This window comes from Rhinolophus hipposideros, assembly GCF_964194185.1.
Source record: "Rhinolophus hipposideros genome assembly, chromosome: 9".
NCBI classification, from domain to species: Eukaryota; Metazoa; Chordata; class Mammalia; order Chiroptera; family Rhinolophidae; genus Rhinolophus; species Rhinolophus hipposideros.
This window is the reverse complement of record NC_138055.1, coordinates 65,519,456-65,543,883: the sequence shown is the minus strand read 5'-3', so window position 1 is coordinate 65,543,883 and position 24,428 is coordinate 65,519,456. Positions and strand designations below refer to the sequence as shown.

Sequence of the window (24,428 nt, the reverse complement as noted above, 5' to 3'; positions counted from 1 at the left end):
CTAAAAAATTTATTAGAATTACCCCATTTTGAAAGAATAAAAAATATATATGCATATGTATGCAGAGAAAAAATATATAGACAGATAAATGCCAATATATTAACAAAAGTTATAGCCCACTTGTCTTTAGCTAAAACCTTGCTAACAATTTCTTGCTATTATAAATAATATGATTATCAACTTTACGGAAAAACAATTTTTCCCAAATTTCTGATGATGCCCTTAGGATAGTTTCCTAGAAGTAGAATTACCTTAATAAGCATTTTTAAGGCTACATCACAAAACTATTTCCTATAAGATTTGCAGCAATTTTCATTCCTGCCACAATGTATGAATGAATGGCCACTTTCTTGTAACCTTACTCATAATAGGCATCTCATTTAAAAAAATGAATAGATACAAAAATATTTTTTTAAATAGTTGCTATTTTGATACGTTACATTATTTTCACTGTTATTTTAATCTGTATTTCTTTCATTTCCAGTGCGGTGAAACACTTTTCCATATGTTAGTCACTTGTATTTCCTCTCTTGTGTATTGTTGTGGACACTTTTTTGACTGGACCATTTCCTTTTGAGTAATGATGAACATTAGGACCATGGTGATTACCCTTTTTCCACTGCTAGAAAATATATTATTATATAATCTCTTATCCACTATCTAAAGTCCTATCTCATCATAAAATGAAGAAAGGTTTAAGATATCTAACAAACTATGCCTTTTATTTATTATAATAATTCATTGCCAGATATATTTCCTCTATCCTTCATACTTCAAATATAATAACTCTTAAATTTCCCCCCCCCACCCAAATGTAGCCCCAAAAGGAAATTCAACTAATATGTTGGGCCATTTCATTAACAAATTTTATTTACACAGCATAAAATTCTCTTGTAAACAACATCGAATAAATAAAATTGCTTAGGAAAAAATAAGCTTACTGAGCTGGAACTAATTCTTGGTCTATTTTCAGCAATCAACAGAGCTTTCATGGAACTTTCAGGACATACTCATAGTATAGTGAAGGCAGTCATTATTTTATTTACATGAGGTATGCCTGTCGTCTCCATTAACATTAGCCTTTAATAACTTAAATTTGTTTTAAAGAGGATTATTTATTTGCTGCTATCATATGCTAGCCATTGTTCTAGGCACTGATATAGTGGTAATAAACTGAGATCCCAAGTCTCACTGGGCTCCCTTAGAGGAGGAAGACAGGTGTGGTCCGTACAGCTCAGGCAGTTCTCCAAGCACCACGGAAAGAAGGAGGTAAACGAAGGACCGGTGACAGGTGCAGTTCTAGATGGTCAGAGAAGGCATGACTGAGAAGGCAAGGTTTGAGCAGAGTTCAACGTTTGACTTTTTAATCTAGCATTTTAAAATGGGATTTAAAATTTAAATGGACATCGTAATAAAGAATAGTGAACTGTTGCTGAGATTAAAACATAGAAACTATTTTAATTCCTTATTATTATGTTTAACTTTTCATTCATTTGTATCTATAGTCATTTGCTTAAAAAGAAAAATGTTTATTTTGTGCCTACCAAAGGCCAGCCACTGTATTGGGCCCTGGGGATTGAACTGAGAGAAAGATAAACTTAGTTCTTGCTCTCAGAAGTTTCTAGTCTACTGGGGTATTCAAAAAAGGGACATAGGCAAAGGCAGTCACAATGTGATAAGTAAGTAACGGGGCGTACAGGTTGCAATTTCCCTCTTGGGGGATAAGGGAAAGCTTCCTGGAGGAATAATGACTAAACTGAGAAGGAGAGGGTGAAATAAAATTATTACTGTAAGTTAACAAATTTTTTTGACTCACTCTCATTTAAAATCATAGTTGAGGCCATAGGCATTGCAGTGGTACTTAATGAGACACTTTTAGTTGTGAAACGAGCGCTTTTACTTCACATAGCACTGGGTTAGTCATTACCCTCTATTTAAAAAAAAAAAAGGAGGAGGTTAGAGAATGTTTACATACCTGTTGCCATTACATTTAAGTCTATAATGATTTTTCATCTTGTAATCATAGGTTTCTGTTTACTAAAAAGGGCAAAGAGTGTTCCTGTGATATTCAGCGGTATGTTTTTATAGTTGGAGGGGCTGTTGACCCATAACCTGAGACTATGAGTGTTTGTGCGGCAGAACTACCTGTGAAGTGCCAGGACGATGCACAGGATCGTGTTTCTTCATCTGAGGTTATAAACTGTTTTGTCACAGGAGGTCAAACTAGCTCACCAACCTTGTGGTAATTAACCAGGAAGACCTCACTGGTGCTGTTAGAATGAATTCAACCCGTATAAAAGGCTGTGGGTTTTCTTGGTGTAAGGATAATAGCTTTTTCCTCCTTGTGTAGATTATGCAAATAAAAATAAATAGGTGCGGCGAAACCAATTACAGTAATTTTAGGCGCAACCCCAACTCTCATTCTTCCACAGAAGTTAGCACACAAGGTGGAGCGGAGTCTAGTCCAGTGTTCGAGATCATGGGAACTGAATACTGGGGAGGTTGGTCCTCCAGACCAGCAAGGGCAAGTTTTTTTTTTCAGGAACTGAAAGTTCAGATGCGAAGCGTCCAGGGCGAGATGGTGGATTAAACAGATGCGTGTGATTTCCTTCCCTGACCCGAATTTAATCTTCTATTGCAGTACCCTCCCAGAGTGGCATTTCACCACCAACACCACCCAATTTTTATCCAAAGCATTTATTATTGCTCTCTAAAATACTATGTATTTTACCCTTTATTTTCTGCTTCTCCCTTCCCCCAACCCCCCGCCAATAGAATGTAAACTCGAAGAAAACAAGACTTTTGTCTGTTTTGCTTACTAACACGCCCAATTAAGAATGGAGACTAAACACTGATCAGATTTTCAAGAATGAGGCTTCTTAACTTTGATCTTCAACTCTAGACCCAGGGTGATATGGGTGGATTATTTGCTGACTCTCCTCTCCACCTTCTACTCCCATGTTTGTATTTTTAAGTATTTCCCCTTGAGCTGGTCAGAAATTTCCCTGAGAAGAGTTTTGTAATCTCCTACCTGGAGGGAGAGTAAGGTCTGGCAAACTGTCAGATTCTGGGAGCTGAGTTGGGAGAAGGTCTGGGGGTTTCTGCATTCAATGTATTTTTTTGATCAACTTTTCCACATTGGTTTATAAGCTCATGGGAGCAAATCCATGTCCCAGTTAGCTCAGCTCAAGAAATAGAAGCAGAAGGTTGATTATCTGTCCTGTCTTTTCATTCTATACTTCCAACTTCTGCCAGCTCCCTTCCACAGTCTCTCTTTGGTCCTATTTATGAGTGCAAACCTTATGGTATATCTATTCACTTCCCTGATGTCTTTAACATGCTTCCTGTACGTCTCTGATCTGAGAAATCCCCTCTCATTCTTCCTTGTCCTTCTAACTTCAATGAGCCACACCTTCTCGCCTTATTTTGGACAGGACCCATCCTATATAGGCCAGGTCTTATTTATTTCCTTTACACAAAGCAAGCAGAAGCCTCACACAATGAAGCTGCATGTATCCTTCATCAAAGAGGATGAGGTAGAGGGAAAGGGAAGCAAGGGAACTGACTAGAAGGCCTGGAGCTCCATAACACAGCATATTCAGGATGTTTATGGGAAGTTCATGGATTTCCTTAACTCTACCACATGTATATAGAGGTTCCAGCTGAGTTTACATGAACTTGATGAACTTCATTTCTCCATGAAGTCATATTGGCAAGAAAAATGGTCTTCAAAATCAAGTCCTTCTTTGCTAAATCGTCCATTAATTCTTCCATTTCAAGCTACCACGTGCAAATGAGCTGCAAAGACTAGTCAAGATCACTAGTTAGCCAGAATTTACCCATGGGGACCCTGGAACTCTCAGGGACACCTTTCTCAAACAATAGCATAACATTTACCTAATGATGGCTTTATTTGCTTTTTTTAACCTGCCAGCCAAAACACAGATTTGCTGTTGGTAACAAGGGAGAAATTTTATGCAGTAGAATTCCTTTTGGGGGAACATTACACTATTTCAAAGGCCTTATCTTGATAAGGCCTTTTGGGAGTATAAAACAAAAGACGAGCAACCCAAGTGTCCTAGCGCAAATGCATTGATAAATAAAAAGTAGTATGTACATAAGATGGAATGTTATTCAGCCTTAAAAAGGGGGGAGATTCTGATACATAGTGTGACATGGATGAACCTTGAGGACATTATGCTAAGTTAAATAAGCTAGTCATAAAAGATAAATATTGTATCATTCTACTTGCCTGACAGGGCATAGTAAAAAGTCAAGATAAGTAGGCCAAAAAGGATGTTTCTTTCCTTCCTTCCTTCCTTCCTTCCTTCCTTCCTTCCTTCCTTCCTTCCTTCCTTCCTTCCTTCCTTCTTTCCTTCATTCATTCTGTATGCTTTCTCATTGGGAACATAAGCCCAGGAGATTCTGATTATATAGATCTACAGTGGGCCCTGTATTTTTTAGAAGGTCCCCAAGTATTTATGATGATCAGCCAGGCCTGGGAACCATCAGACTAAAGGGGAAACATTAAAATATTTGCATGGACTAGTAAATATTTGGGACTAATACTCTGAAGTGAATCTGAAGCTCTTACTAAAAGAGTTCCAAATTTAAAATAGAAAACCCTTGTCAGGAGTTTAAAACACACTAGAAATGTGTTTTAAAATTCTATTTTCTCTTAACTGAAGATCACAATTACATAAACACCTTGATTTCCTCCCTTAGTTATTACAGATAATCAGCTTGCTTACTTCTTCTTACCTGTTCTGCAGATAGGGAAAGTTTGGTTAGCTTCCTGAACAAGTCATACTAAGAGGATCTAAAATAAACACTTAGGCAGGGCCAACTTCCTGGGCTCAAGACCTGTGCAGTCACATAGGGCTCACGCTTAGAAGAGCCCAGTGCTGGAATTCATGCTCCGCTGTTGCCGTCTGAAATTCTCAATTTTTTAATGAGGGGCCCACATTCTCGTTTTGCACTGGGCCTGCAATTTATCCAGGACTTCGGTCACTGATTCCAACACGTGATGCTCTAGGCTCAGCTGGAAGGAAAGTCATACAACTAAAGGAGCAGCATTGTCCCTTTTCCTCAAGATTCAACATACTATTTTATAGACAAGTTTCATACTGGTTTGGCCAAGTAGCACTGCAATACTGTTACTAGTATCCACCACTTAAAGAGAAGCTAGAACACATATTACTGATAACCAAGTTTCAGAGAGAAATCCTCAGAAAGATGAATATAATTTTCTTATAAATATTTACAAGTTTCAAATTCTTGGTCATGAGTCACTTCATTTGTCTTGGTGTTTCCTTGTGAATGAAGTCCATCCAGTGTCTACATCTTATTGAGAAAAATCTGTGAAGCTAATGCAGAAAGAAGAATCAAGGATTCCAAAAATAAATGTTTCCATCTTGAGCCAAAGAATGAATCATTTGTGCATTCATATGTTATAGAAAATGTGATCCCTTTTTTCCAGTTTTATAAGGCCCACACCTATCAGAAACACTAATTCTTACGTTTACTGATTTAGACTAGGTCTCAAAAGCCATAAAAAGACCATTCATGGAAATGAACAAAGAATGTATTTGTATCTTTATCTGAAAATTCTTGCCAGAACCCATTCCAAATTAGCAGAGTAACATTTACTTTACATTTGTATGTTTTCATGAATTTTATGAACCTTGATGCTAACTGATTTTTGCTTGTAGAGATAAACTGATGTTGGGAGAGAAGACTGGTGATATGTCAGAACTGAAATCTTTGTGCCTAATTTATTAAACACGATCATCCTTTCTCACCAGAAATCACCATAGAGCCAGCTTTCTCAGAAGGCACTGAAGTCCAAAGTCTGGGTTTCACTTTTTCCTTATCCCTAAGCACCTAATACAATACAAGCACATGGAAAGTACTCAGCAAATCCTCTTTTCACACTTTCTCCAATTTTGGCCTCCCAGGGAACAACTTCCTTTCTCCTGCTAATTTTTCATCTATATCTGTCCTAATTGGGCCATGCTCCCAGGTAGCCAACTTTTCATGTTCTCACTTTCACACTTCCTTTATAATTTATTTGTCCTTGGTCCCACTCCCTCTGATTCCCAAGATGAAAATAATCTGATGACTAATTCGGGCTCGTGTTTTGTAGTCACAAGGTAGCATGTGACTTCTATTCTCCTTTAGGTAATATTTTTTACAATAGCAATGAGATATCAAAACAGTGGCCAATGAGGTGACTCTGAAAGTTAAAATTTATGGCTAGGGAATTGGGATTTTGAAACATCTCTAAGTCTCATAATTTAGATGGCAGCCTATGGGCCGGACTGGCTCTTTTGAAAGAGCATTTGTTCATTTCTTTATGCAATCATCAAACACGTATTAAGGACAGCCTATGCAGGGCAGACAACATTGAACAGGATGACCAAGTCCATTTCTCATGGAGTTTACATTCTAGGCATGTGGGAAGACGATCTACAAACAAATAATAAGAAAATATTTAGTAATGATAAGTGCTATGATGAAAATAAGATACAGTGGTATGAAAAGAAGTGACTGTTAGGGCATGGGCTGCAGGTTACAGCTGAGTAGTCAAAGAAGGCGTCTCTGAGGAGATGACATTGAGGTTGAGACCTGAATGATAAGGAACCAGACACGTGATGGTCTAGGAAAAGAACACATCAGACACATGGGAAGACCTAGTACGAAGGCCCTAAGAGGAGAGGCAGCTCTGTTTGTTCAAGGGTGATGTGGCTAGAATGTAGGATGACAAGGGAGGTGAGGGGAGAAAGGTAGGCAGGGACTGGGTCATGGGGTGTCTTAGAGATCAGGAAGAGGCTTTGGGCTTGATTCTGGGTGTGACTAGGAGCCACTGGAGTGTTTTAAGCAGGTAATGGATATGTTCTGCTTGTATTTTAAAACAACCCTCTGGCATTTGAGTTGTGACTAGACTATGGACGCCAGAGAGGAAATAGGGAGGGCAATGAGGACAGAGATGATGGTGGCTTAGGCCAGAATGGCACCTGCAGTGATGTTGGCAGCAGACAGAATCAACAGATTTTACTGATGTATTATATGTGCAGGGGAGGAAAGGGAAGAGAAGAGTCAAAGATGAGTCCTGGGGTTTGGGTTTGAGTTTATGGATGGTGGTTTCATTTCCTGAGATGGAAAAGCTGGGGGAAGAGGGCCAGGTTTTGAGGGGGAAATCAAGAATTACATGTTTTTAAATGTTGAATTTGAGGTGTCTATTAGACATCCAAGTAGAACTGCCAAGTGAGTATTTAGATACGTAAGTCGGGAGCACAGGAGAGAGGCCAGGGATAAAAATTTAATTGGGGCGTCACTGGCATATAGATGGAAGTTCAAGCACGGGGTGGGATGAGATTATCTAAAGAGGGAGGGTAAATAGAGAAGATGAGAAGTTAAGAATGCCACCACTTAAAGGATAAGCAGAGAAGTCACAAAAGGAGCCATTGAAAAAGATAAAAATCCGAGCTGCGTGTGTCTGAGAAGCCAAGAGAAGGTAGTGTTTCAGGAAGAGAGTGTAAACTGTGCTGGATGCTGATGAGAAGCTGCATGAGATGCAGGCAGACGTGTGGCCATCGGAGGCCTTTGGCAGCCGTGACAGGGCAGTTTCAGAGTGAAGGGAGCAGGGTGAGGGGATTGAGGAAATGCATGTCATACTCTAGCAGGTTGGGCAATATCCCATTGCTGTGCTGGTTTAGGAACACAATGTCCTCAGAGGTTGGGGGGGGGGGGTGTTTGCTGTTGTCGTTTTTTAAAAAATATTTTTTCTTAACTGTGTGGCACACAGAAAATACACAACAAAAAAATGCTGTGAAGTTTTCGTTGCCTCCTACTTAGTTCATAAATCTTGAAATGCCATGAAAGAGCTCCTAAATAACCAGCATTAATAATTTTATGGGGTACCTCTCCAAGCCATCATGAAGAAATAACTAATAAAAGCAACTGTAAAAAGTCTAACAAAAATATAAAACCTGACTGGGAATAACTCATGCATGATGAATTTTTCTGTTGTAATACTAACAAAGCTACCATAAACACATGGTATTCACTTCTGTGGTTAAGGCAGTTCATATTATAACAACTCCCACAACCAGCAAAACTTTGTCTACAATTGTGAGAGGCTTTTATTTCACTTGTCACAAAGCACTACAGAAACTTTATCATGTTCCATTAATTCAACAAATATTTTTGCTGGGCAGATAGTAAATAAAGGGGTTGTGGTTGCTGCTGAAGAGGACACCAACATGAGTCAAAGATGAGTCACACATCACAAAAAGCTAAGAAGAACTCTCTCTACCATCAGGCCGCCACCACAACAGGGGAAGGGACTGAGTCTTTATGGCTTACCACTGTAACCCAACTCCTAGACGTAGAAGGAAGGCACTTGTCTTAGTCTGTTTGGGCTACTATAACAAAATATCATACACTGGGAGGCTTATAAACAACAGAAATTTATTTTTCACAGTTCCAGAGGCTGGGAAGTCCAGGATCACTGAGCCAAGCAGATTTGGTGTTTGGCGAGGGCTTCCTGGTTCCTAGAGAGCCATATTCTTGCTGTATCCTCACATGAAAAGGAAGCTTTGTGCGGTCGCTTTTACAAGAGCATGAATCCCATTCATGAGGGCTCCACCCTCATGATCTAATCATCTCCCAAAGCCTCCCACCCCTTCATACCATCACCTTTGGCATTAGGTTTTCAACACAGGAATTTTGGGGGGACACAAACATTCAGGGCAGAGGAGCACCCAAGTCAATATTTGTGAATGAATGAATTCAAAATAGAGTAAGATAAGTAGATCTGGCACATAGTAAGTGTTCAATAAATATGTGTTAAACAAACATCTTAGGATACCTTACAAAATAAGTAGGAAAAACATAAACAAAAGGATATAGAACTAGGATTGTCAGAAAAGATTCTTGAAAAGATTGTGTCTTCTGAAATAGGTCTTGAAGGCTGGATAGAATTCTAACAGAGTCAGAAGGAAAGATATTCTAGGCATGGAAACAAAGAACTGTCTCTGTAAGATTTTTTACCACCAAAGGAGATCCTTTAAAGAGAAAAGAGAAAGTATATGCATGCTGGAGGAGGCTCTTCATTACGCAATCACGTGAAGTACGTGTTCTTTCATTATTTTGAGTTCGTTCATTATCTAACATTGAGCCAAATATTCTGTCGGGGCAATGTGTGTCAACACCCTGGGTTGGGTTCTACAGAGATAACTTGCCAAGAACGCTGTTTTTCTATAACTGGTACCTACTTACCCAGCCTGACCTTGTCTTCTTGAGAAATAGTAGTTTTGATTAGATCACCTATACATTTTGGGTGAAGACAGTCAGCCATCCAACCTCAGCCAGAATCATGCAAATAGACCAGAATATAACACAGATAGCAGAGCCTAAGGCTCATGTTCTTCTGACCCAGCCATAAGCACAAAGGAGGTGTATACAGTTAGCCACAAATGCTTTTCCTCCCTGCTTACTTTCATGGGAAACAGGCGGCATCAAAGAAAACCTGTAGGACTAACTGACCAGGTGGAGAACCTCTGTAAAATCTTGCCCTGTCTGTCCTCTTCCCAACAATTTGGGAAAGGTAAAACTCTGGGAGGTGTGAAAATATACACAGGACAAACTGGGGGAAAGTCTCTCCCTTCCCTCTCGTTAGCTGCTGCTCTGCCTCAGAAATATACCAGATGTGTGTTTGGAAGAGGGGAGAGAAGTGGGTAGAGCCAGCTTCATTGGTGTGGGGCCTGCACAATATCTCAGGACCCTTGGTTTAATGCCATAGTTTCTCTCTCTTAATAATTTTTGAACATAGGACCTCATCTTCATTTTGCACTGGGCCCCACAAATTGTGTAGAAAGTTCTGAAGGCAAGAGCTGGTCCTCTCATTCTAGCCTGTAGGGAAAAGCAAACTCAGGCCTGACTCTCACCTGGGTCTTAAACTAGTGCTTCTTGACCAGTTTCTGGTCAAGTTCTTTCTTCTCCCAAGTACTCCCAGTGTCAGAACAGAGGACTTACTAACCTGGGTCTGAGGGAAGAGCAGGAAATAGCTCTCCTCAACTGTGACATTTCTTTGAAGGCGGATATTTCATCCTTAAAAAAAAGTGGTATTTGCATTCTGCTCCACAATATATCTGCTAGATACATTCAAAAATTAAGATCGGCTTCCCTCCTACTCCTAAAGAAAACCTTTAAGTAAGACTGACACTTCAAGAAGATACACCCTGTCATGCGGGGTGTCTGGCGGGGCGGCCTGCGGGGTCTCTGCTCCCGCTCCCCACATAAGAACGCAGGACATGGTGAGGCCAAAAAGGAACACCCACGGAGCCATAGGTAGGGAAGTCATACCGCTATGGTCTCACTGGAGGCTGGGTTTACACGACGTGCGACCTGCTGTCCGCTTTGCTGCCAACTGACCAACTCTCCTCGACTCTCCTTACTCTCCTTCAGTCTCCTCCTTCACTCTCCTCGGCTCCCCTCCGTAACCGCGGCAGTTATATCAGTGACCAATGGCTCAATGGCTACAGCTGATGGCCAACCAGCCACAGCTGACGGCCATCCACTATCTGAGCCAGCACCTCTCCACGTGAGGCCGAGAGCCTGGAAACTGTTTTCTGGGGCTCTGTCCCCACACTCCACCCCTACAGATTCTCGCCTCATAATCTACACAACAAGCGTCTTCCGCGAGGGTCCCTGTGCCATATTAGACTATTGACACCTATGGACGAAAAGAAACGGTAGTCTTAGGAACCAATAATGGCAAATCCCTTCCATCTGGGAGGATACACGCTAGCTTTTTGTCCTGGGAAAGGAGGGTCGCTGCCACTGGCACCTTTCCCGGTTTGTGGTACCAGACCTTTATGGCAGTGCTTGGGATCCCTTGCATAGTTTCAACATGTAACAGTACAGGGGACCCCATAATAGGCCATAGTGAGAGCACATAGGTTCCCTGCAAAATCATCCCGGTATCGGGACCTCCGTATACTACAGTCACTTGGGGTGGCCACTCAGCCACCACCCCTGGCATCACTTGCAAATCATGAGTCAAACCAGCCCCCCATGGGGCTATCAGGCCCAACCATCGACAGTGGGGGCTTTTGACCTGCCAGGGCCAACTCCATTGCTGCCATTCCCCTGCTTTCAAGCATGTGGGTGCTGGCAGCAACGCCCCCGGGGCCCAAAGGTTGCTCACGTTTTACCCTTTGCTTCAAGATTGGCCGGGCTTGGGGGTTGGGAGCTACATTGTCTCCACTGTGGGGCCCCTCTTCTAACAGGCGGACCCAGGCTTCCAGCGCCTCCAACCGGGACACCTCGTCCGGCACCTGGGCCATTTCATTAAGCGCATTTACCATGTTAAGACTCAAGGCCCTGAGGAACATCCAGCCCACGCGGCCGGCTGTAGCCTTCTCCTCCTCTGGCAACTACTCAGTTAGAGCTTGCAGGGCCCTCTCCACGCTGGCCGGAGAGCTGTCCATGTCCTCCCACCCCTCCTTGGGGGTCCAACTCCTGAGAACAGTGGCCACCGAGCACCACACACTTTGCGGGGGCCACACGTCCTCCTGCCCAGAGTCAGACTCCATTCCTACCTGGTCGGAGTCTTGCTCATCGTGCCAGGTGTCTGAGTGGGTGGAGGCCTCCGCGGAAGATGTCCACCAGCCTGGGAGCTTAAGGCTGCAGCAGATCACCAAAACGAAGGCAACGCTGTCCATGGCCAGGAGGGTGGTGTGCCAGCTGGAGGCTTGAGTCTCCCAGGCAGACTGCGCCTCCCGTTCCCGGTGTCGCTTCTCATGGGCCTCCCGAAGCTGGGCTCTCACACGCACAAACCACTCCACCATGCTTTGGTAGGTTTTGGCCAGCACCGTATGCTGCTTACGAAACTGAGCTTTTATACGTGTAAACTGCTCCAGTACATTCCTTAGAGTTTCAGCCGACACCATATCCTGCCGACTATGCCATGTGTCATGCGGGGTGTCCGGCGGGGCGGCCTGCAGGGTCTCTGCTCCCGCTCCCCACATAAGAACGCAGGACATGGTGAGGCCAAAAAGGAACACCCACGGAGCCATAGGTAGGGGAGTCATACCACTATGGTCTCACTGGAGGCTGGGTTTACACGACGTGCGACCTGCTGTCCACTTTGCTGCCAACCGACCAACTCTCCTCGACTCTCCTTACTCTCCTTCAGTCTCCTCCTTCACTCTCCTCGGCTCCCCTCCGTAGCCGCGGCAGTTATATCAGTGGCCAATGGCTTAATGGCTACAGCTGATGGCCAACCAGCCACAGGTGACGGCCATCCGCTATCTGAGCCAGCGCCTCTCCACATGAGGCCGAGAGCCTGGAAACTGCTTTCTGGGGCTCTGTCCCCACACTCCCTCTTTATCACTTGGATTTGAAGGCCTTCTGCCCTCCCAAATAACCTCGCACACTGTCACAAGTTGGGGCACACAGGGCTAGGAGAAGCGAGTCAAAGGTCCAGTTCTGCAAACACCCACTCACAGAACTCCAACTTCTTTCTCCTCACATGGTCCCTGCATGGCCTTCACTGGCACATTATGTAACTCCTTTTATTCTCCCCTTCTTCCTTTTCCTCTTCTTATAAAAAAAAAAGTCTCATTTGCTTGCTAGAACGCAGACCTCAAATTGCTTTAAATTTTCTCTCTCAATCTAGAGGCGCCCTCATGACCCGGGTAGTCGGCTTCTGATTAGGCTTCCTGGCTCCGGGAGGGGCTCTGCTCCCCTGGGCTCCATCTCCCAGACTGCTCTTCCAGGCTCCATCCCTCTTCCAGGCTCTGGACACAAGGTCCATTGGTGGTAGGAGGTATCAGGACCAGTATTCAGCATATACAATATGAATTCTAACAGTGATCACCATCATCAGGCTCTTTCTTACCTCTCAGGTTTGTACATGCAGTACCCTCTTCTCAGAAGGCTCAAGGATTCCTACCTGTCCTCAGGTCTCAGTGTAGATGCCACTTCCTCTGGGAACCCTTCCTTGACATACCCCACCCCCACTCACCACCAAGACTAAACTGTTCCTCCCATCCTACTCTTTCCTCCCCTTATAGGAATACTTACCACAGTGTACTTACTAATTCTTGCTAACTTGCCTGTTCCCCCGCAAACCCCAAGAATTATCAGAACAGGGACTTGCTTGCCTTGTCCTATACTGTACTCCCTAAACCTGGCAGCCCACCCCCCCCACACACACACAAATTGTTGAATGCTATTGAAGCGTAGACACTGTTATGTGATTTTTATTTATTATCTCACCACAATCCTGGAAGGAAAGGATTAGAATTCCCATTTAACAGATGGGGAAAGTAAGGCTCATACAGATTAAGTTGCCCAAAGGTCACACAGTTGGAAGTGGTGCCATCAGGTTGTCAGACCTTAAAGTCTATATATTTAATTCCCTGTGCCAGGTGGAGTTCAATCCAAGAAGCAGAACTACAAGGAGTGATATAGAGTGAGGGATTTAAGAATCTAGCCATTAATGAGCAATTGTTGGAGTTTGTTAAATGGTCCACACAAGGCTATTGCCTCTTCATCTGGTGATGGGGCTTGCAGTGCACAAGGCAGGTAGTCAGGAAGGAAAGATGGATGGGAAGTTGAAGAAAGCAAGGACAAACAGGAGCTTGCAGGGATGAGCTGGAACCCTCCAGCACATGACTAGCTACCACCCTGCCTCCAAGCCTCCAACTTCTATGTGCAGATGATTTCCAGGAGCAGTAGGCACCTACGTCAGGAGTAAACACACACCTGGTCCAAGGGTCACAGAAATTGAAGGAGATCTGGTGAAGGCTGGAGGAGCTGTGGGCTCCAGGAGTGAGCAGATGAGCAAGGCCCCCATCACCCCCATCTTCTCCAGAAAATGATCATTTAAAATCATAAAACAGATAGTTTCACATTTTCAATGAAAACCCCAGAAAATAAATGATCAGTATTTATCTGATATCTATATTCCAGCTCTTATAGGCAGATAATAAAATCTGGGTTATTTAGGGACACAGATCAGGGGACAATTATAAAACTTAACTTTCAATATTTCTGTTGATTCTGTAAAGGAGATACTGAAATAACCTCACCTATAGTCTGAAGATCAGCCCCAGCAGTAATTAAATAAAGGCCTACCTCAGCAAAAGCTCAGAGCCCTTAGCGGTTTGGGTCCTATTTGTTTGTTTGTTTGTTAGATTCTATTTGGGCCTTGAGAGTTGCTTTGGGATGGTGTGATATTGTGGTTTATAATAAGAAATATATATTTGGTTTTCATCCCCATTTCTGGCACAGATCTCCTAAAACCCTTGGAATTTCCTAAGTGATGAGAACTGAAAGTTGTCTCTTGTTATGTTAATGAGATGACTTTTGGAAAGCTCCCAAGGATGGGGGTAGGTTGGCATGAGAACCAACCAGGTGATTAGAGGTTGGAACATTCAGTCCCATCTCCACCCCAAGGTTCAGGGGAGGGGAGATGGGCTGGAGGTTGAAATTATCACCAATGGCCAGTGAGTTAATCAATCATGCCTGCGTAATGAAGAAAAGTTCTCAGAAAAGAGGGGTTTCTGAGAACTTTCAGGTTGGTGAACAGATGGAGATTGAGCAAGAGAGTGGGGCACTCAGAGAGGACATAGAAGCTCCCTGCCCTTTCCCCATACCTTGCCCTTATGCATTTTCTTTATCTGACTGTTCCTGAGTTAGATCTTATTAATAAACTGATAATCTAGTAAGTAAAATGGTTCTCTGAGTTCTGTGAGCTGCTCCAGCAAATTAATCAAATCCATCGGAGGTCATGGGAACCTCTGATCCATATGGAACTGAACTCTTAACCTGTGGCATCTGAAGCTACCTTCAGGGAGAGCGTCAGAATTGCGGTAAATTGTAGGACACCCAGCTGGTATCCGGAGAATTCCTTGTGGGTGGTGGGGGAGCCACCCCATATTCAAATTGGGTGTTCAGAACCTCTTTAGATGGGGAACAGCTATTAGAGTTGTTTGGGGAGGGGATTCTGGAGACAGAAAATATGAAAATATAGTATAAATCTATAAAAAAAATGAAACTGCTCATTATCTCAATATTGTTTCTAATGTTTGTGAAGAAATGTAATAAAAACTATATAAGAATGTAAAATATAACATTCTCTTTTCCTGGGCCCTCCACTTCTCCATCCTTCAGGCTTCAGCTTAAACAGACACATCTTCAAGAAGCCTTTTCTGACTTCCACTCATGCCCACTCCAACCCAACTAGCACCCTCAGTCTATCTCATAATATCCTATAATTTCCTGTCTGTAGTACACATCAAAATGGTACTTGAGTGGTTATTTATCTCTGAGTCTTCCCCAATAGCATATGAACTCTGTTAAAGTGAAGGCTATGTTTCTAACTTTCCACCATGGTATTCACAGTGCTTAGCATATTATTAGATGTTTAATAATTATCGACAGAATGACTAACCAACTTAATCAAGGGAAGACAAGAGAATTTGTTTTAGGTGTTGTCTGAGTATATTTATAGTTTCATTTTGCGGAGGTCATTGTTGAATGGACATGATTTAGGCTGTTTTCAAAAGGATCATAGAAAAGAAAATGACTGGATGAACTTACAAGTGTGAATTACAGTAGTCCCCCCTTATCCACGGTTTTGTTTTCCACCATTTTGGTTGCCTGTGGTCAACTACGGTCCAACAATATTCTATGAAAAATTCCAGAAATAAACAATTCATAAATTTTAAATTGTGTACCATTCTAATGATGTAGCATGATGAAATCTCGAACTGTCCTGCTCTGTCTCACGCCGGGCATGAATCATCCCTTTGTCCACTGTATCCATTAGTCATTAGTAGCTGTCTCAGGTATCAGATGGATGGTTGCAGTATCACAGTGCTTCTGTTCAAGTAACCCTTATTTCACTTAATAATGGCCCCAAAGCACAAGAGTTGTGATGCTGACAATTGCCCAAGAGAAGCTGTTAAGTGCTTCCTTTAATTGAAAAGGTGAAAGTTCTCAAAGCTACCATTGCTTCCAGTCTCTAGACACACAACCACTAGAGGAATTCATGTAACTACCACTGCTTCTCTATCAAATGTATGATTCCTAAAGTCAGATCAGCAACCCTTCACTTTGTTCCTTGTCAGTTTCCTTTCCCATTCCTTATAGTAACTTGACCTAAAGTTAGCTAATCTCCTCAAAGTCCATTCCCCCTCCTTTCAGAACTCAGTAAACAACAGTGAAAGGAGAATCTCTTCAAGCTATCTAGTAGAAGTCACATTTAACATAGTAACGGTAGCATACCTTTTTAACATTACTTAATATTGAATACTTACTCATTCATACAGATCATAGGGTTAGTGCTATGGATCTTGGACTTCCAGCCTTCAGAACTGTGAGAAAAAAATATCTGTTGTTTAGGTTCCCAGTCTAGGGTGTTTGTTGTGAGACCTGAACTAAGACAGCTTCACAGGTAGATGTGTTTGCATAGAAAAATTAACTGAAAAATCATTTGGCTTTTATCTGTTATGTTAATTTAATTTTAATTGGCTTAGTTCCATTACAAAAATCTAAATGACAATTCAATTTATTTACAATTTCAGGAGATTCTTTATAAAAAGAGCAAATGATTTATATTAAGGAAAATTATTTTCATTCATCTTAAAATAATATTAAATGGATTTTTTTAGTTGGAACATTTTATTTTTTCTTTATAAAAATATTTATATTTATAAAAATAAATATTTTATTTATTTATATTTATTTTTCAATTACAATTGACTTACAACATTATATTAATTTCAGGTGTACTTCATAATGGTTAGACATTTATATAACTTACGAAGTGATCCTCCAGTTAGTTTAGTACCCCCAACACCATAGATACTTATTACAATATTACTGACTATATTCCCTTTGTTGTACTTTATATCCCCATGACTATTTTGTACCTGCCAATTTGTATTTCTTAATTCCTTCACCTTTTTCACCCAGCCCCCCAAACCCCTCCCACCTGGCAGCCATCAGTTCTCTGTACCTATGAGTTTGTTTCTGTTTTGTTTTTTAGATTCCATATATAAGTGGAATCATATGGTATTTGTCTTTCCCTGACTTACTTCATTTAGCATCATGAAATAATGCAGCTCCATCCATTGTGTCTCAAATGGTAAGATTTCGTTCTTTTGAATGGCAGAGTAATATTACATTGTATATATGTAGACCACATATTCTTTATTCAATCATCTGTCAATGGACACAGGTTGCTTCCATATCCTGGCTATTGTAAATAATGCAATGAACATAGGGATGTTGCATACCTTTAAAAAAATCTACTCAAAAACCCAATAAGGTCATATTAAGATTTTCAAAGTCTTAGAAAATTCTGCTTGAAGAGCTATTCAACTAGATTATTTCTTTAATAAACACCTACACAGAACCCCAGATCATGTGACACTATGGTCTTAGCTCTTAAACCTCTTGGATGTACTGCCTGGGACTCACAGGAGGTCTCAGGGTTCCTAAGAGCTCAGTTCTACAATAGCATCTATTAATATCTGTAACAACAACAGAAGGACAGGCAAACTCTTGAAGGCACATTGGATCCACTAAAGGCACTTTTTAAAAATATCTCTCCTGGGCGTCACTGAGAGAACTTCTGTTCAGTTCGTCTGGGGTGGGGCCCTGGCATCGCTATATTTAATCTGTTGAAGAGGAATGTTATTGCAAATCAGTGATTTTCAAAAGAGTCCCTCATTATCCTAACAGGTAATGTGTGTGGCAGGTGTATTGCCTCTCAGGTTCCGATGAAGTCCTTGTTCTCCCCAATGTAAACACAGTCTACCCCATCCTTCCAGAAAGAAACATTTTACCAAGAGAGAATGGAAACTGAACTCGAGTATTGGTGGAGAAAGCACTGGATTTACAAATAATGGCTCTGCTTTCCTCCATGTAATTTCCAGTTTTAAATTTAGCTCTGATTTAATCAAATCGCACTCCATATTTATATATATATACACATACACATGTGTATGTGTATATATACATGTATATATGTATATATACGTATATATGTATGTGTATATATATATGTATATATATGCTTCTCAGAAATTTTTCTGGACTACATACTTGATGGCATTCAAAACTTTTACACACATACATTCTTTTTTCTTAAATCCCATGCAACTGCAGAGCAGGCAGTGCAGCCAAGGGCAGCCTGGGGTGGCTGGGAGCGCGGCCCCGGGGGAGCTCCGGCTGCAGAAACCCGTCAGAGCCGGTGTGGGACTCCGGGAGCCCCGAGCTCGCAGCGCACCCCGGGACTCCAGGTGAGCCAGTGGCCCGTCCGCGCTTCCCAGCGCGTGAACCCTGCCGAACTCTTCACATCTCCAAACTTGCCGCAACTGGAGACACCCCAACGCCCGGGTGCCCCTCGTCGGAGCGCCCCGGACCCCCCCAGCGGCCGGAGCCCTGACCGAGGTGAGGACACACTTCCAACCCAGCAATGATTAAGACTGCCGCCCACGCGCACAGCCCGGCGTCCCGGGAACCCCGCTCGGCGCGACAGCCGGAGAGCCCAGGTGCGAAAGAGGCAGAGGCCCCGGGGCTGCGTCTCCGCCCCGCCCAAGAGGGACCTCGCGGTGCCTGAGTGGGCCGGCGGATGTCAGTCAGGCTGTGGGGGCGGGGCCTCGGTGAGCCCGCCCCCTGGCCCGGCTATAATCGCTGGCCGCGCGCTGAGCCTGCGGGTGGATGGAGGTGCGCGCCTGTGCAGGGGTGAGGGTGAGGGCGCGTGTGGCCGAGTGCAGCTGCTGCAGCTGCCGGGCGGCGGCTGGCAGGGCGACTCGGGGAGGAGAGAGAGGGGCGGGCGGCGCGATGGAGGGCACCCGAGGTTGCCCGTGTTCCGATCGCACTAACTCCCGAAGGTGTCGCTTCCAACTTTTACCTCTTTAGGAAGCAGGGAGCGATAGTGTCAGGAGCTAGTCACGTCCACACCAGCCTCCCCCCCCGCGGTCCCTTTCCTTGTCTGTTCTCAGCTTTATTATCATTTTTATTCATCCCTAGAACATGGACTTCGCCTGCCTCTGGCTAGGGCTGCTCCTGCCTGTGGTAGCTACGCTGGATTTCAGCTACCACCACCAGGAAGAGATGGAAGCGTTTTTGAAGAATGTTGCCCAAAACTACAGTTCTATCACTCACTTACACAGTATTGGGAAATCTGTGAAAGGTAGGGTCCGTCTCGTGCAGTTTTCCAAACCCCCCCCCCCCCGTCCTCGCTTTCATTCATTAAATATGCCTTCGCTTCGTGCCCCCTCTGCGTGAAGCTACTCAGACAGACTCCAAGCGGGTACTCCAGTGCCTTGCTTGTGGGTTGTTTTCTGCTTTTGTATGTCGTGCTGTTTTATTTTGTCAGGGGACTCGTAGTAGGAAGACCTGAGGTTTACTCAACATCGCCGCAGTCATTCGGTGTCATTGAGTCCTATGAGCTAATGGCCTTCTGTCTTTTGGGATCTTGCAGACATTGGTTGCCTGGGCTGTGTATTTTAGCTCCTTTTCTAAATAAACTTCTGCCAAGGAAGTCCGTTTATCCATCTCAGGTTTCCCTTTTTGTTGACTTCTTTAAATATGATTTTGGACTGTTAGTATCATTTCTTCAAGCCTCTTTTAAACTAAAATAGTGCAGCTCTGTTGGTGAGATTTCTATGTCATGTATAATTAGCCCTATGGCTTAAAGTTCCATAAAACCATCATTTTTCAAGTTTCTTTTAAATAGTACAGTTCTGTTGGTAAGATTTGAGTCATGTATAATTAGTCTAAATGCTTAACGTTGTGCAAAAAAAGTGGCTCTGATACTGGTAAAGGCTGTTTTTTTAAATCATCCATTTGAATAAGACAAGTGCTGAATAATAAATATACATTAACAGTGATTGGCACTGCTTCTAGCATTTTGATTTTTATTGTTTAATTGCTTTATTGTTTTAATTTAGAAACTATACATTAAGCATAAACATAACTATATATTGCATTAAGTAGTTCTCACTTTTCTAGATGGAGAACTTGAATCATAGAGAAATTAAGTATTTTACCCAAGATCACCCAGATTGTGAATTTTATAATCAAGATCTCTACTTCACGGCTTAGACATTTGGGGTCAATGCAAATAATTTTATCAGATATTATTTCTTAGTCTTTTATTATATTGCTACCCCCAAAGAGATTACCAGAAAATTTAATGCTTACATCAAAAGTTTTGTCAAGCTTATGCAATCTTGATCTCAATGCTTTGTAAGTGTGTTCAAACCCTACCTGGATTTTAGCTCTGAGCTTTTCAGCCAGTTGGAAGTCTCTTAACTACCATATTCTTATTCTTTCCCCAAAAAATTAAGGTCACAGTTTTTAAAGAAGTATTACATAAGTTGACTTATGTGCAGTGCAAAATAAAAATCCTGGGCTTCTGTGTATAATGGTACCTTTGTTTTTAAACAACGTTGCGAAAGAGTTGTGCCCGAATTACTCTATATTGCTCTACAATTCAAAATTATAGAGGTTCGATGTATGAGAAATCCTATCTTGAATCAGCATGTATATTCAACCTTATCAAGTCATTCTCCGCTAAGTCTAGAGAAATTTAAAAACATCTAAGAATACTAATTATATAAATAAAGGAAATATTGAACACAACTAACTTGAGTTCTTCAGTCATCATTTAAACCACAACATGATGAGGATGTTGTTAATTTTAAGTAGTAAATGATTTGGAAAGCTTTTATTTATTTCAAGCACAAAGTGCTTGGCTTGTGAAAGAAAGCTGAGGACTTTCTTAACGTGAACCAGCTATTTTGATCTATCCCGCATGATATCAGACCACAGAATAGTGAAAGCCAGCAGGCTTATTTTTTTTACGTTGTACGCATTCCTGTAGTTAGTTAAAGGACTAAGAAGTTATAATGTAAAAATAAAATCTGACCCATAGTGGTCAAATGTTTGCGCCGCGTACGTTCTGAATAATTTCTCAGATTAAGAAAAATCCCAAATCTGGTATTCGGTTCCAAGTGGTAGGTTAAACTGCACGTTAGCATGAGCACTGAAAGACAGTGCTCCTTTGTCGGCACTCTTTTCACTAGATACGTAGGCAATTTTCCCTAGCTGACCTGCCCTCTGGTGTGAGATAAGTTTGCTTAGCAAACAGGATTTATTATATGTGCTATTTTCTTTCCTTTTTTTTTTTTTTGTTATGAATGTTGGCAGCCTGCCCAAAAGGGAAGAAAGTAATATTCCTACCTCATCAAATGCATTTTTAATTTTTTGTCAGTGTATATCACATTTATTTCCATTGTTGTAATCATGGATTCTATTCCTTTTTTCCCCCATTCACATTATTTCATTACATATTTCCATGAACTGGCAAAGTCTGCAGATGTACATTGGTTGCCGTATAGTATTTTTATCCTCCTGATTATCTGAGTTTTCTTAGTCATTCACCTCTTTGGGACTAATCTGTATAGTTTCTGATGATCTTTGTTATAAAGAGTGATGCTGTAAACCCATTGATACGTCATGATAATCACCTTCCATTACATTTGGTGATTTTTTTTTTCAGTTTTTTTATCTTGAAGTGTTTGAAACCCATGTATACCCTTCACCTCGATCCAGCCATAGCAGACAACATATTTCAGTTGAGTCTTTTGGAGGGAATCCCACTACCTAATAACATAGTAAAGAAAATCTATGTGAAATAGAGAAGCAACTCAAAAAAAAAAAAAAGAAGTAACAAATGAGTTGAAGAAAATCAGTAAAAGTACAATGTTCATTGGTTCATTAGTTCACTCCTCTATTCAGTTAAGGGCATGCATCCTTTTTCATTTTTTCCACTTCTAACCCCCTTTGTATAGCAAGATGCCTGGCACATATTCAGTCATCTATAGCTGGTTAATGGATTGAATATTTGCTGAATGAAAGGTGTGTGAGGCAAGCAAAGATGTTCCTTGCAATCAGTAGCCCCTTTAAAATATGAATGTATTTATTGTGCATCTCCCCAGCTTGCCTCTACACACCCCCAAAAATTAGTTCTAGGACCATTTTAAATAGGATTGCCTAACATCCCTGTTTTAAGACTCTTGTCTTGCCTTCTGCTAAGTCTAATCTTTATCTGAATAAGGAAGATTGCAAAGGGCAATAGGTAGATAATAAAAATCTCTGTTATCCAGTGTTGTCCACGTATAGGGTGTTTTAACACATTATTTCAATCTCCACAACTCAAAATAGGAATTATCCTCATTTATCGCACAAGTCAAATGAGGCACAGAGAAGTTAATTAACTTGCTGAAGATTACACAGCTCATAGGGTTAGAGGGAGAATTCAAATTGAGATTCACCTATTTCCCAAGCACCTCTCTTTTTTTCTGTAAAGAAGCATCTCGACACAGATGTAGATGGTTATATGGTGATTAAGGTTGTTGGTGGAGGGTTTCAGAGTCATGGTTTAGGCTTATTTGATCTGAAAGTATAGCTTCTGCCAAGGATCTACAACTGTGTTGTCCATTACAGTACCCATTAGCCACTTGGCTTATGAGCAGTTAAAATGTGACCAGACCAAACTGAGATTTCCTAAAGTGACTGAAGACTTAATACAAAAAAGTAAAATATTCCATTAATGATATTTTTATACTGACTACTTGTTGAAAAGATAATACTTTAGACATATAGGTTAAACAAATACTTAAAAATTAATTTTACTTTTGTTAACATAGGTATGGTTACTAGAACGTTTTAAATTACATATATGGCACATTGCATTTTGAGGGCTGTGCTGATCTAGAGAGAAATTTGTTATTAGCAATTTTTTTCTAAGTACAAAAAGAATTTAAATTCATTTAGAAAATTTGGAAGATCCAGCAAAGCACCAAGAAAATTAAAATACCACCATCCAAAGGAAACATTTAGTAGACTAGAACCACTAGAAGTGCTGTTTTGTGCCTTTCCCCTCCACCCACTGAGCCAAATAATCTTGTTTGTCCATGCAAACAAGTTAGTTCTAAAACTTGATTTTTTTTTAAATTAAATTTATTGGGGTGACAATTGTTAGTAAATTTACATAGATTTCAGGTGTACAATTCTGTATTACATCGTCTATAAATCCCATTGTGTGTTCACCACCCAGAGTCAGTTCCTCTTCCATCACCATATATTTGATCCCCTTTACCCTCATCACCCACCCCCCACCCCCTTACCCTCTGGTAACCACTAAATTATTGTCTGTGTCTATGAGTTTTTGTAAAACTTGATTTTTAATGCCTGCTTTGTGTCCTATCAATGGATATACTATTGTTTATTTAACTCACACCCCACTGATGGACATTTAGTTTGCTTCTAAACTTTTTCTTCTATAAACAGTGCCACAGTGAACATCTTCACCACTAAGACAGCAAAAGTTGTCAGAACACAGGCTTTGGAACTACAGTGCCCAAGTTCAAATTCTAGATTCTCTACTTTGTCATAGTGTGACCCTGGGTGGTTGAATAATTTCTGGCACATAGTAAATGCTACATAAGAGCTGCTGTTAGGGATACATTTATTGGAAATTACTGGTCGTAAGCAGCTTTCTGTATTTGATAGATATAACCAAATTGCCTTTCACAAAGATTATATGGATTTATAATCTCACGAGAAATTATGCCAAGAAGAAAACAACTCTTCTAAATCTTATGCTGGTCATAAATCAGTACTGCTATTAGTGGTTTGAAAGATTCCCATAGTATTTGTCAAAGGGTACAATACAAAGTTTCAGTTATACAAGATGAATATGTCCTGAAGAACTACTGTACCGGGTATTACCCATAGATAATAATACTGTACTATGTACTTAGAAATTTGGTAAGAGGATAGATCTTATGTTGAGATTAGGATGATGATGATGAAAGATTACCGTAGTACCAACTTTTTACTGTTGTGTTTAAACTATAAGGGAGAATTTATTTCTCAGGTTGTTTTCCAAGAACTCTCATCTTCATATATTCATTCAACAGATAATTTATTTAATCCCTCTGCCAGGAGTCTTTATACAATTTCAGATGCTCAAAAATCTCCCTAGAATTGGCTTAGATTCCTACCCCAAAGATGCATGTACTGTGTTCATATACACAGATCTTTCATCATCTCCTGCCCTTGACTTGGGTAGATTTTGGCTAGTGATTTGTCCTTGGAAAAAAACATTGTATGTTAAATTTTGCCACAACATGGAGTTTTCTATCACACTCGTTCATTTCTCAAGTGTGGTTTAAGGCCAGTTTTCTTGCGATCCTGATAAAATGCTCTGTGTGATGTAAAAGAGAGGGACATATTGAGGATTAAATATCAATAAAACCACTAAAATCTATGAATTTCAGCTGTAATACACATTTGTGATTTAAAGTTACATTGGTTTAGTAAGTCTTTCC

The 24,428-nt window shown here is 41.3% G+C and overlaps 1 protein-coding gene across 2 annotated transcripts in view; it reads left to right on the top strand.

Moving 5' to 3' along the window:
- Positions 1-18,742: 18,742 nt before the first annotated feature.
- CPM (carboxypeptidase M) overlaps positions 18,743-24,428 on the top strand; it is a gene marked incomplete at its 5' end in the record, with an annotated part of 66,000 nt that continues 60,314 nt past the window's right edge. Inside the window, 2 exons of one of the 2 annotated variants that reach the window (XM_081060413.1) lie at positions 18,743-18,774; positions 19,057-19,219. In XM_081060413.1, coding sequence (XP_080916539.1) covers positions 18,745-18,774; positions 19,057-19,219 — 193 coding nt within the window. The remainder of the gene's footprint in view (positions 18,775-19,056; positions 19,220-24,428) is intronic. The other variant, XM_081060414.1, reaches the window with a different exon arrangement.